A 14,122-nucleotide genomic window follows, 5' to 3' on the forward strand; every position below is an offset into this window, starting at 1 on the left:
AACTCGAAAATTGAAAAAAAAGTTAGTGCCGCGTTGAAAAGTGTTTTTTTTTTTCTCAGTTTTTTTTATTGGAAAGGTGTTTTTTGACATTTTTTTTAAATTTTTTTTGTTCATTTTCTCTAAAAAACATATGCGACTTTCTGTGTAGTCGGCTTTTCCGTCCGTCTGAAAAAATATGGCTTCAGAAAATGTCAAATATTCAGTTGAAAGGCGGGTAGTAGTTTTCTGTTTTAAATAAACGGCTAGTCTCCTACTTGAGTTGGGAAATCACAGGTGTATTGGGTAAAGTCCATTTTTTTGAAATCAGTACAATCAGAGATTAAAATATTAAAACAGGTGCATCCGACATTAGCTGGGCCTCTAGTTTACCTCCAAGCCACCGTGGCTTAAATGTGAGGAAGTGAGACTGCTAATCAGCAAACGAGAGATTCAAATCCGGAACATTGAATTACTTTTTGTCGAATTTTTGCTGCATACACTGGCAATTTGATTTGAAAAACTTCAATTTGAATAGAAAAACTTGAAAAAGAATTAATTAGATCTTGGTAATTTCTGTCAGGAAAAAGTCTTAAACTGCTCTGATAACTGCAGATCTTCGTTCATAGATTTTAATGCTTTTATGAATGCATTTAGATTATATGAGTTCTTTTTGAGTTCTATTATATAAGAACTTTTTGAGTTCAATTGAATTTCATCTACTGAAAGTTACGTTAATATCACTTTTCATATATGAGCGTAGAAAAGTCATAAAAAACCGTGAACGAGATTTTGTTCGTATGTGGTTCTTAATTTTCAGATTTCCAGCGGAATGAAAACTTTACTTATGGATCCAGCTTTTTCAAGTTGGGTAAATGCTATAAAAAAAAAACGCCATTAATAAATTGTTCTAGAAAGTCAAAGAGATCAAAGGGCATCTATTTTTTTCTTTGAATTTCGAAATGAGATTTTTTCAAATTAAGTGTCTTTTTTCTGTTTACTTACGTTCAATACTCTTTGACATTTGTCTGTTGGCTATGTTTCCTGTGTCCTGATTTCATTTTGTTTTGCCTGTTCAGAGCTCTTTTTTGCCTTTTGCTCGCTTGTGTTTGCGAAGCGCAGCTTCGTTTTTATGTTAACATCATAGGAATGTACAAAAAACGATCGTTAATTAACCCTTCGAAATTGTTATCGGATTTTTTGGACAATTTTTTGTTATTGATATTGCCTTTCAATTTCAAAATAGGCTAAAAAAAACGGTTAAAAAATGTTAAATCACACAATGCTACCGTCTGTAATTAGCCTTTTAATTGGTAAACTGTACTTCACAAGGTTTTATCAACACTGAGACAGCCTTTTTGAAATGAAAGCACGACTTTTGTGTGGAAAAATCCAACCTACGCCATAGTTTTTTGTAATGCTGAGAGTGCTTGGAACAACAAAACGAGAGGCGAATTTCAATCTAGGTTCAAAACACCTTCACCTCCCCAGCCCGCGTTATTCTCATTCCAATTTTATTCCAGCAGCTATTTACCAGCCAATGTTTTGATCTAATGATGTTTTTACACTACCAGGTTTGACCTCTTTAACAGAAAAATGCTTACTGTACACACTTATATGAGGAATCTACGGAACAAAGGCCTTTCATATAACTTCCATAGAACAAAATTGTATGATGAGCGTTTTGTCTTTTTTCTATTGAAAGTAAAATTTTCACAAATCCATTTAGATTGGTTTATTCAAAAAAAATTTAAGAAGCAGGTTTTGATAAACAAAGTTTTGAGCGTTAAAAGAACGAGTAAATGCTGCTACAATTTGAATTCTTTGCTTAGTTTTTTAAAAGAAAGCAAAGCATTTTAAGATTCCCTAAAAAGTTATTCAATTAAATTAAAATGAAATCATAGCCGTTTTTGTTAAATAAAGAATACTTTGAGCAAAAAAGAAAAACTCGAAAATTGAAAAAAAAAAAGTTTAGTGCCGCGTTGAAAAGTGTTTTTTCTTTTTCGGTTTTTTTTATTGGTGAATTTTGTAACTCAACTGGAATTGATCTTTCTTATTCGGTTCAAACTGAAAGATCACTTTCCGATTTTTGTGAAAATTAGCTGGTGAAACATGACCTTTAGTCATTGATTCGAGCAACTTTGTGCGGGTGATTTACCAAATATATTTGATCTGAATTACTACTGGAACTATCACTAAAATCTCATTAATTCACTCCTTCTTAATCAACCGTTTGTCGCTGCAACCTTGATAGGTTATGGGCCCAGATGACCAATGACGAGTGAGAAGTCAGGAGTCAAGATTGACTGTTTGTTCAAACGAATTAGAAAAAATACTGAGATTTGTAGTGGAGTTGTGACAGTGAAATCATAACTTGAAATAGACAACTGATCAGATAGAAAACTGCGAGAATAGAAGCAGACCAACGGTACTTGGAGATAGATGGTTGATCAGATAGAGAAGTGCAAAGATAGAAGCAGGGCTACACAACTAGTAGAGACAGACAACTCTTACGACAGAAGCAGGTCAACACAACTTCTAGAGATAGACAACTCTGACGATAGAAGCAGGGAAACACAGCAAGAAGAGAAGACAGTCAAAAGTTACACAAAGGGGAACTGAGTGAGCACAGCAGTGGAAGAAGCACTACATGAAGATTGATAGTGAAAGAAAACTGTAACAAACTGATAAATTACATGTTTTATTTGTAAAAGTTGCTGATTTATACTCAAGTTTTGTGGAGGGATAAGTTCGTTCGTACGCGGTTGCTCGAATCTGACACTAAATCAATCCAAGTAAAACAATGCTTTCAAAAAGAAAAGAAACTTATACCCCAGAATAAGAAGACGAACTTCTATATTGCTAATATATATAATACCTAGTATGAAATCTGAGGAGGTACCTTCGCTTTACTAATTTGCTGATGTGTTATTCAGTACGCAGAGCGTTAGATTCCGAATCAGATATAGGTAATCAAATAAACTTAGCTTAGTTACATCAGCGCGCGATATTGTTGTTTATAATACATGATTTTGATGTTAGAGAAAACGGGGTCATTGAATTTTATCTAGGGCAATACTTAGCTTTTTGAATTTTTGATTATAGCTTTATCTTTGTGTATGACTTAAGTGGGAAATAAGAACTTTGCATAGCAAAGAAAATAGGATAGTTTTTTCGGGAAAAGAAGAGGATTTTTCTTATTTTGAAGAGCAATTCGAGTCACTAATTTTTCACTTGAAATTAAACAAAATTTTAGATGAGACAGTTGATTATAGAAATTTTATGCCAAGTTTAAGACCGGAAGCAGGCAGTGATAAAAAAAGCTGCAATAGATAAAGGAAAATAGATTTTTGGGGAAAAACAGTTACATATCTGGTACGAACTTCTGCGGGCTCTAGATAAGAAATCGGTTTTGTTTTTAAGACCTTACAAAGGCAATGGTCGTAAAGCTTGGGATGTTTTACGAAAAAGTTTAAGAGTTTTGAAAGACCCAGGCTGCAAAAACTTATCTCCGAACTTACAACTTTGTAAAAGAATAGCAATGAAACAGTGAAATATTGTTTAACTAGAGCAGAGGAGATTCAGTGAAACTTAGAACAAGTGAACGAAGGAGTGAACAAATGTTAATTTCAATTAATTTGAAAGGGCTTCCAAAACATTTGAAATTTTTTGTACCATAGGCAAGTTAAGTAGAGATGAGAAAAGTTTAGAAGAATTGAAAAGATATTTAGTGAATTTTGATAGCGAAAGACAAGTTATTGAAAAAGCATGATTTAAATAGCGAGAATAGAGTTTGTTTTAAATGTCATAAAAGAGGACATGTGGCAAAACAGTGCAGAGAAAACGTAGGCGGCAGACGAGATGGTGGACACAAAGATGAAAAAATTCAGTGCTATGAGTGCAAGTAGTTTGGACGTATTGCAAAGTATTGCCAAGCAAAGAAAAAGTTCATTAGTAAGACTAAACGAGAACAGCAGAACCTAGCAGCTGAAACCGAGGTTCATTTTAAATTTCTGAGTAGAGTGTCTCTGGTCGAGGACTTAGTCGTAGAATCTGGAGCCACCAGTATTATGATTAGGGATCGAGAGATGTTTGTTAGTTTAGATGAGAACTTCAAAGGATCGGTTAGCAATGCAAATTTCTCTGTGTCCAAAAATTTAAGGAAACAGTGAAGTTAGATTCAGAGTGAAAGATGAGAAAGGCGAGTTTAAGATGATTGAGCTGAAGGATACTTTGTACGTTCCTGAAAATTCAAGAAATTTGCTAAGTGTATCAAAAATGAAGAAAGCTGGAGCAGAAGTTGTTTTTGGTGCGAGCTCGTTTGTTCGTCAGAGAAATGGTTCAGTTCACCCATTAAGAGATGGTTCAGTTTACTCTTTTTCGTGGGATACTTTAATAGGAAAAGAGGGGTGTTATGTAGTTAGCATATTGAAACATTGGCATTGTAGGATGGGTCTTAAAAATACAAAGACTCAAGTCATTTAGAGCAATTGATTTGATTAAAGCAAAAAATAAGCCACTCTCGAAAGATTGGTACACCAGGGCAACCAGGACTCTAGATATTGTTCAGACAGATATTTCAAGTCCTATCGACCCGATAGCAGAGGATGGTCATAGTTATGCTTTAGGTTTTGTGGAAAGTTTTTCTAGATATCTAAAAATTCATTTCATAAAGACGAGAGATGAGGCAACAAAAAATTGAGAGGTTCATAGCAGAGATAGGAGTCCCTCAGACTTCAGTTTGAGATGGCGCAGGAGAGTACATAGTTCAGGATTTTAGGCGAGTTTGTAGGAAACTGAAAATAAGACTATACCCCTCAAGAGAACAGAAAGATAGAAAGGGTGTGGGGAACAATTACTCCAATGGCTCGCTGCATGATTTTTGATGCCAATTTATCGAGAACTTATGGGCCTTATGCTCTTAATATGGCTACCAATCTCAAAAACTTGTTTTGGAGAAGTTTTCGAAAATAAACCAAAAATGCTAAGGAAGCTTTAGCAGACCCTGACTGGCAATAAACAGTGAAAAAAAGTTTGATTCATTCAAGAAAAACAAAGTTTGGGAACTAGTTAGAAATAGAGCAGAGAAGCCTATAGGCAGCAGGTGGCGTTTTGATTTGAAGTACGGACGTAATGGCGAAGTTTCTAGGTTTAAAGCTAGGTTTGTTGCTGAAGGTTTTAGCCAAGTTGAGAGAAGGGATTTTCACGAAACGTATTCGCCTACAACTAAGATGTTGACTATAAGAATAGTTCTAAGTTTATAAGTTCAAAATAGGTATGAGTTAAGACAGTTAGACATTAAAACTGCATACTAGAATGCCAAACTAGATACATATATTTTTACGAAGCAACCTGAGGTGTTCCAGAACTTTGATGCAGAAGGAAAACCTTTAGTGTGTCTTCTGAAGAAAAGTGTTTAAGGACTAAAGCAGTCCGGTAGAAACTGGCACAGGACTCTAAAAGGCTACCTTGAGGAGTTATGCTTTGAAAATTCAGTTTTTGATTAATGCTTGTTTGTTAAGAGGATTGAGGGAGAGATAGAAGATTTAATTTGCTTGTGGTTTGATGATATAGTGGTTTGTGGTGCGGACGAAAGTTTCTGTAGCTGGTTTGACATCAAAATCTCTGAAAAATTTGAGATAAGCGAGATAAGTGATCTCAAATGGTTCTTAGGAATGAAAATTGATTACTGAGGAAACGAAATGAGGATAAGTCAGGAGAATTATGTTGAAAAGTGGTTATCAAGATTTGAAATGACCGAAGCAAAACCCATAACAACCCCTCTTGCTGAAAACGAAAAACTGACAAAAGAAGATTGTCCTTTAGAAGGTAGCATAGAACAAGAAAATATGAAAAAATGTGACTATCGAGGACTTGTTAGTTGTCCAAATTTCTGAGCCCTATCAAGTAGACCCGACATTTGCTTTGCAGCAAACCTTAATTCTTTTGTGGAAAACCCAGGTGAAAACTATTGGAAAGCCGGAAAGAATTGTCTAAGATATCTGCTAGGAACAAAAAGTTTGCCTTTAGTATGTAGGAGGGATAAAGCGTTCAATCTTGCTACCTTTTCGGATGCGGACTGGGCTGGAAATAAAGACAATAGGAGAAGTACCTCAGGATATCGTTTAAAGCTCCGTGACAACTCAGGTGGAATAATTTGATCTAGCCAATTTATCGAGAACTTATGGGCCTTATGCTCTTAATATGGCTACCAATCTCAAAAACTTGTTTTGGAGAAGTTTTCGAAAATAAACCAAAAATGCTAAGGAAGCTTTAGCAGACCCTGACTGGCAATAAACAGTGAAAAAAAGTTTGATTCATTCAAGAAAAACAAAGTTTGGGAACTAGTTAGAAATAGAGCAGAGAAGCCTATAGGCAGCAGGTGGCGTTTTGATTTGAAGTACGGACGTAATGGCGAAGTTTCTAGGTTTAAAGCTAGGTTTGTTGCTGAAGGTTTTAGCCAAGTTGAGAGAAGGGATTTTCACGAAACGTATTCGCCTACAACTAAGATGTTGACTATAAGAATAGTTCTAAGTTTATAAGTTCAAAATAGGTATGAGTTAAGACAGTTAGACATTAAAACTGCATACTAGAATGCCAAACTAGATACATATATTTTTACGAAGCAACCTGAGGTGTTCCAGAACTTTGATGCAGAAGGAAAACCTTTAGTGTGTCTTCTGAAGAAAAGTGTTTAAGGACTAAAGCAGTCCGGTAGAAACTGGCACAGGACTCTAAAAGGCTACCTTGAGGAGTTAGGCTTTGAAAATTCAGTTTTTGATTAATGCTTGTTTGTTAAGAGGATTGAGGGAGAGATAGAAGATTTAATTTGCTTGTGGTTTGATGATATAGTGGTTTGTGGTGCGGACGAAAGTTTCTGTAGCTGGTTTGACATCAAAATCTCTGAAAAATTTGAGATAAGCGAGATAAGTGATCTCAAATGGTTCTTAGGAATGAAAATTGATTACTGAGGAAACGAAATGAGGATAAGTCAGGAGAATTATGTTGAAAAGTGGTTATCAAGATTTGAAATGACCGAAGCAAAACCGATAACAACCCCTCTTGCTGAAAACGAAAAACTGACAAAAGAAGATTGTCCTTTAGAAGGTAGCATAGAACAAGAAAATATGAAAAAATGTGACTATCGAGGACTTGTTAGTTGTCCAAATTTCTGAGCCCTATCAAGTAGACCCGACATTTGCTTTGCAGCAAACCTTAATTCTTTTGTGGAAAACCCAGGTGAAAACTATTGGAAAGCCGGAAAGAATTGTCTAAGATATCTGCTAGGAACAAAAAGTTTACCTTTAGTATGTAGGAGGGATAAAGCGTTCAATCTTGCTACCTTTTCGGATGCGGACTGGGCTGGAAATAAAGACAATAGGAGAAGTACCTCAGGATATCGTTTAAAGCTCCGTGACAACTCAGGTGGAATAATTTGATCTAGCAGACTTCAGCGTTGTGTATCAACTTCAACAGCCGAAGCAGAACACAATGCTGTGGTCGAAACATTAAAGGAAGGAATTCATTTACAGGGTATACTTAGCGACTTAGGCTTAATTTTTATTAGGCCCTCGGAAGTTTTCGTTGATAACTAAGCTTGTTTTGCCCTTAGTAAAATTTCAATGAACCACGGAAAGACGAAGCATTTTGCCATAAAGTTACACTTCCTTCGAGAGTTACTTGAACAGAAGAAGGTGACATTAATCTTCTTGCCAGCAGCAAACATGCCTGCAGACGTTTTGAAGAAAACAGCTTTTTTCCGAGACATTTTACTAGGAACCACCTTATTTGAAAGGCGGGGTATTGGTGACTTTTCGTAACTGAACTGGAATGGTTCTTTCTCATTCGGTTCAAACTGAAAAATCACTTCCCGATTTTTGTTTAAGTTAGCTGGTAAAACATGACCTTCAGTCATTGGTTCGAGCAATTTTGTGCGGTTGATTTACCATATTTATTTGATCTGAATTACTTCTGGAACTATCACTCAAATCTCATTAATTCACTTCTTATTGATCAACCGTTTGTCGCTGCAATAACCTTTATCCTTGGAGCAATTGGCATTTTTGCTATGATTGAGATGTTATTTTACTTGATTCTATAGCCTACTTGGTATTATGGGCTAGGAATATTTCAAGGTAAAAAGCAATCACAAACAGCATAAAACGCTTTTGTCAAACCATTTTACAATAAGGAGTTATGGCTTATGCGTCAACAGTTAAAATTCAATTCGGAAATGCAAAAAACTTAAGCCTTTACTAAAACTATTTGCTTCAAAATAAAATTTAAGAGAATGAACGATATAAAACAAAAAAAAAAGTAACTACGTAAAAGATTCAATATCTTTAGGAGTTCAAAACAGGAGAAAAAGAGTTCAAATTTCTGAAAATTGTTTAATGAAGTTTTGAAAAAAGAAAGCAATCGAACATGGATTCAGCAAGCTGTAAATGAAAAATGTTTAAAAATGTTCCAGTGCGAGAATTTCAAATAAATGGATACCTGTGCATAGAAAGGGTAATAAAAAATTCAAAAATTCATTTTTGGTTCAAAGTTTTACCCAGATTTCGTAAGTTTTCAATCATAAGTTTTTTGAACTACTGAATTTAAGGAAATAGAGGTGAAACTCAAAGAGATACAAAAAAATTATGCTGTCAAATGTAGTTGTAGTTCATAGCATAGTTCAGACTTTTATATAGGTCGTGATGTTTTTTTTTAGTTTTGTTTTTGCAGCTAACGTCTCAAAATGCTCTAATATTTAATGACAGTGCATTCAACATATTCATGTTTTTATGAATGGCTTTAGGTATATGTGCTCTTTTTGAATTCTATTCAAGTTCGCTTGCTTAAAAGCAGGCAAGTTTCGCTCTCCATTTAGGTAAGAGAAACTGTCACAAAAAACGTTAGCGACTTCTAGTTTCGATAGTGGAATTTAATTCTTAGATTTACCAATGGAATTAAAACTTGAGCTAACTCTCCAGTTTTCTCAAGTTGGGTAAAATTTATCAGACAAAGGCCAATCATAAATCGTTTTTGTAATTCTAAGAGCTGTAAGACCATATATTTTTTCTTTGAAATTTGAAAGATGACATTTTTAAGAAACTAGTCAGTTTTTCTGTTTCTTTGCGTTCATTGATCCTTTTCTACGTTATGTTGGCTATGCTGTATTTTTTTGTCCCAAATAGCTTCAATAATCAATCTGTGGTTGTCTTTAGTAAAAAAAATCAAAAATTAAAAAAAGGATTAGAGGTGCCTGAAAACGGGCTGCAAAGTTCGACGAAGTGAGATTTCATGAGATTTCATTTTGCTGTAAAAGTTCTAATCTTACATGGAATAGAATCTGATTTACAAACGTTTTATTGCTAGTAGCCACAATTTTACGAGCTGATGATCTGCGCTCGATGTTCGAGTGTTAGGCAACATTTCTAGCTAGATAACAGTAATTGCTTTCTTAAAATTGTTTTCACAATAATTGAAATTGTTTACTTAAAAGTGCATGGGTCTACTCGATGGCAAATAAAAGGTCGGTTCGTCTGAACTAATCAAGTTTTTATTTTTAGTTTTTCTCCAAAATTGGACGACCCTTAACTGTCAATCTTCGCCGGGACCCGAATGGGAAAAGCCGAGACGCAATTGTGGAATTTGCCACTCGTGATCAGATGAATGACGCTGAGAAAATGAATCGCCAATACATAAGTACGAATTTCAGTTTTTTCTCTCTTTAATATAACTGTTGGATTTTCAACTCTGTATTTGAATAAATGTGTTTCAGAACATCGATATGTTGAGATCAAGAGACTTTAAAGAAGACAAGAGGATATATACAAACAGTTCTACTTAATGTATCCATCTTTTGATTGGCAGCTTGTTTCATATATATTTTTTGGCTGTTGTGTTGATGTGATTATTTAATCTTGGATGTTTTTAAAGAATAAAGTTTCCTAGAATCTGAATGAGTTTTCTAATATTAACCTGAAATGATGAGAGATGAGAGATCAACACAAAATCTATTGCAGGCTTACAGTGTCAATGAACGAAGTGAAGACACTAATCTAGGTAGTGCGCTTTCTTCATTTGTTTTTTTAAGGGAAAAGTCAAAATGTCTCCAAGCTTAAAATTATATTTCGGTCTTTCTTTGGATTTCTTTTTAAATTCACTTCTAATTCGTTTGCGATGGGAAATTACGCTTTCCAATTACAAATCGCAAATGGAGCGAAAAGGCGTGATTGTTTTTTAACTTCAAATAGGGAACTTTAGATTTCCATGCTGAATAAAAAACATGGGATCCAGTTTTCGTAAATTAGGTTAGGTTAATAGAAAACTTCAAAAAATTTCCAGCACATTTTTCAGATTATTTTTGATGGGTAAAAAACGAAAGCCTTACAAGCCTCCTGATCCCCAAGGACACCTTCTGGAGCCATCAAATTGGAAAGAAGTCGTTAAGGAGAACACGTTTTTTGCAAAATATTACAAGTGTCAGAAAATAGTCCCTGAATCAGAATGGAGCTCCTTTTTGAACATTTTGAAGGAAATGTTGCCACTATCGTACCGGTTTATTGGCAGTTGTGAAACTGCGCTATTGTTGTCGAAGAGAATGATGATAGATTTCATTGATGGCCTGCCTGAAAGTATACCGAGGCCATTTAAAACCACCTGGTATCCGCGTAGCATGTCATGGCAGCATCAGATAAGTCGCGCTGAAATAAGGCGAGTAATTTTGCTATTCTACGTTGAAAATATTTGGTTTCAAAATTTGGTGAATAACGGCGACATTATTTTATTCGGACCGATTTAGGAAACTTGTTCAGTGGCTCATTGAGTAATACATTTTTTTGAAATAAGTAGCAGTGATAAAAGTGGATGGAAATAGCAGTGATAAAAGCCTAATTTGTTTCTTGGTATTCAAAAAATGAGTTTTAAATATGATAAGTTTCCAGGTTTTCACACAGTTCAGAGTTTTTGCCAGAGGTACAAACGATGATGAGTTTAGATGTGTTTTCATATTTAGAAGTAACGAGCTTCTGAAAGAGTATCACAAATTCCTCTTGACCGAAGCAGACTGCGGGAACCTCGTGAGACAAGAACTAGTCAGCCAAATCCCACCCTTGCTACTGGACGTGCAACCCAACCACTATGTACTTGACATGTGTGCCAGTCCCGGATCAAAAACAAGCCAGTTGATTGACTTGCTGCACCGGGACTCAAAAACACCCTCTGGTCTGATTGTGGCTAATGATTCTAGTAATCCCAGATGTTATACGATGACTCATAACCTGAAGAGACTCGGGAGTCCATGTCTTATAGTGACTAATCACAACGCGATCACGATGCCTAATCTGGACGTGGAACCGGAGAATCCTTCTGACAAAGAACCAGGTAAAATATAGAAATGGTCTTTGCGCCGTTTGAATTTTAATTTTCAGCTTTCTTTACGCTTGCGATTAGCAAGCGCTATCAAATCGCACTATATGCTTCTTTTCGGGTTCAGCAAATAATTTGATTAATTTTTGCTACTGAAATGCTCAATACCCGTTAAGTTCAAATTGAACTGTTGGCTGTTACTGCTAGTAAGTACTAACTACCCGGGTTGACCAAAAATGCTTATCATACAATTCTCAAAAATGGGAAATTTCTTTTCATACAATTCCATACGTACAGAAAATTTTATAGTAATTTGAAATGTATAGTAATTTAAAATTATAAGTCTATGATAAACATTTTCCCATAAATCGAAATTGTATGACAAACATTTTTGTCATAAATAGAAATTGTATGACTGAAAATTTGTCATTTATGAAAATTGTATGACAAACAGTTTTGAGAAATTTTTTTTTCAAATGCGGCACAAATTACATTAAAGCCCATCTAATAAGCCGTGCAATCTGCTAACAGAGAAGAAAACTGAGAAAAAAAGTTTTTTCAAGAAGTTGCAACCTCAGTTTCTTAATTTTCTGCAGGAGATCTTAATTCTTTAGATATCAGCAATGTCCTAATCATAATCTTAACGGGGGGGGGGGGGGGCTCCCGAGCCGAGTCTCTTAAAAAAATAACTTGCTTATCTGGGAGAAAACCTTCGGCAAATCTCTCCAACATCGTGAATCCACTACCTCTTACATCCACTAATGCATTTTCTATAAAGAACATTATTACACGTGCGAGAAAACAAAAAAAGTCTGGTACATTATAAGTTTGAAGTTGTTTTCCGATAAAAATTTACACTAACAAAAATGAAGCTGACATTCAAGTTTAATTCGACGGTTTTAATTTCGTATTGCTCCCTCCTAAATCTGCTGGTGATTACAAGCATTTTTTATCAACCCGGCGGTAAACTTTGCTCGGATGCTATAAAAAGCTTATTTTTCAATAAATTTTTTTCGAGTCCTCTTAAGTTAACTTTTTGATTTTTCCCGCCAGCTTGATGAAAGAAAGCACAAAAGGTATTCGAATACACATCTAATGGTTGACAGTCACTATAATCAATATCGAAAAAAAAACAAATGGCACAGATTAAAGCTAGTTTAAATAAAGCATTGCTTTAAAAAAATTCAACTTTTAAATTTCAAAGAAAGAAATAGATGCCCTTTAAGCTCTTTGAGTTTCTAGAATAATTTATGATGAGCGCTTTTTGGATAACATTAACCCAACTAGAGATAACTGGATCAACAGGTAAAGTTTTTATTCCACTGGAAATCTAAAAATTAAATTCAACTTTCAAAACTAAAAATCGCTCAAGTTTTTTTCGCGCTATTTCCATGTTCGTATTTGGAGAGCGCAATTTACGTTCTTTTCAGCAGATGACTTCCAATTGAGTTGAAAAAGGGCATTATGCCTATGTGCATCAGTGTTTTAAGACTTTTTCCTGATAAAAAAATCAGCAAGACCTGTGTAAGAGTATTCACTACGTTCATTACTCTTAAAACTTAAAAATGTAGTTTTTCCTTTTACTGAACAGCAGAGTTTGAGTGTTACTTTTTCAGACAAATGAACAATCAGTCAATTCTATACCTGCTGGTGTTATTCGTATTGTAGTATACTTATATAAATTAGCGCTGTTTTTTGCAGGCGTTGCCTAACTACCACTAGCAGTAATTTTTACCCTTACTTTTATAGCTGTTTGCATAATCGAATGGGGAAAAAGAACAACAACCTTAAAAAGTTGTGGCCCAACGTTGATTTTTGAACCGTTATTTTTTCAAGCCCAAAACATTTAATCCAAAAACAAACTAATAAATGGGAAATGATTAGCCTAGACCTCTGAACCAGAGCATAAAATAAAATTTTGCTTTGATTAGGCCAATATACCATAACTCCAAACACTCAAATGAATAACCAACATCATGTTAATATTGAGGCAACATAAGTAATTTATCCAAGAAAAACATAGGCCGGTACCATGAAACCGAATCAAAACTAAGAATTACAAGAAATCAGAGTTATTTAAAGATAGAAAAAACACTACTCCTTTTAGAGGCGTTATGTTGTGTAAACAAAATACAACACGATAAACAATAAAACATAGCCAATCGAATATTGGAAAAGAGTAATGAACAGAAGTTAACATAAAAAACATTGAATTTGTTGAAAAAATCTTAAATTTAGAAATTCAAAGAAATAATGGATGCCCCTTAACCTCTCTGAATTTCTAGAATAATTTATGATTGGCGCTTTTTAGAGAACATGAACCCAACTAGAGAAAACTGGATCAATAGTTAAAGTTTTTATTCCGCTAAAAATCTTCAAATTAAATTCCACTTGCGAAAATAGAATTCGTTCACGTTTCTTTGCGCCATTTCCACGTTCGTATTTGGAGAGTGCTATTTATGTTACTTTGAGCAGATGAATTTCAATTGAACTCAAAAAGTGCATATATACTCAAGTGCATTCATAAATGCATCAATATGTATGAATGCACATCTGTAGTTATTAGAGACTTTTCCTGAAAAGGAAAAACAAACAAAAAAAATTAACAAGACCTATATAAGAGTCTTTACTACGTTACGTTCTTTACTCTTAATAAATGAAAACTATTCGAGCGTCTCCTTCAAACTAAATTCTTGGCAATAAGCAGAAATGATTAAATTGTGAGAAAACACATGTTCACTGCGTATAGAGATTGGAGTTTTACAACTGTGGCAAATGTTCGCGCTTAAAT

General features: G+C 34.6%; 2 protein-coding genes across 2 annotated transcripts in view; both read left to right on the plus strand.

Annotated features, from left to right (window-relative positions):
- Positions 1-9,923, plus strand: part of LOC134839129 (heterogeneous nuclear ribonucleoprotein H2-like) — a 46,486-nt gene extending 36,563 nt beyond the window's left edge. The window contains exons 9-10 of the mRNA XM_063854572.1: positions 9,531-9,666; positions 9,743-9,923. Coding sequence (XP_063710642.1) covers positions 9,531-9,666; positions 9,743-9,774 — 168 coding nt within the window. The 3' untranslated portion in view covers positions 9,775-9,923. The remainder of the gene's footprint in view (positions 1-9,530; positions 9,667-9,742) is intronic.
- A 389-nt stretch (positions 9,924-10,312) lies between these two features.
- Positions 10,313-14,122, plus strand: part of LOC134838841 (RNA cytosine-C(5)-methyltransferase NSUN2-like) — a 61,783-nt gene continuing 57,973 nt past the window's right edge. The window contains exons 1-2 of the mRNA XM_063854125.1: positions 10,313-10,677; positions 10,979-11,346. Of these exons, the coding sequence (XP_063710195.1) occupies positions 10,331-10,677; positions 10,979-11,346 (715 nt within the window). The 5' untranslated portion in view covers positions 10,313-10,330. The remainder of the gene's footprint in view (positions 10,678-10,978; positions 11,347-14,122) is intronic.

Source organism: Symsagittifera roscoffensis, chromosome 2 (genome assembly GCF_963678635.1).
Source record: "Symsagittifera roscoffensis chromosome 2, txSymRosc1.1, whole genome shotgun sequence".
NCBI lineage: Eukaryota > Metazoa > Xenacoelomorpha > Acoela > Convolutidae > Symsagittifera > Symsagittifera roscoffensis.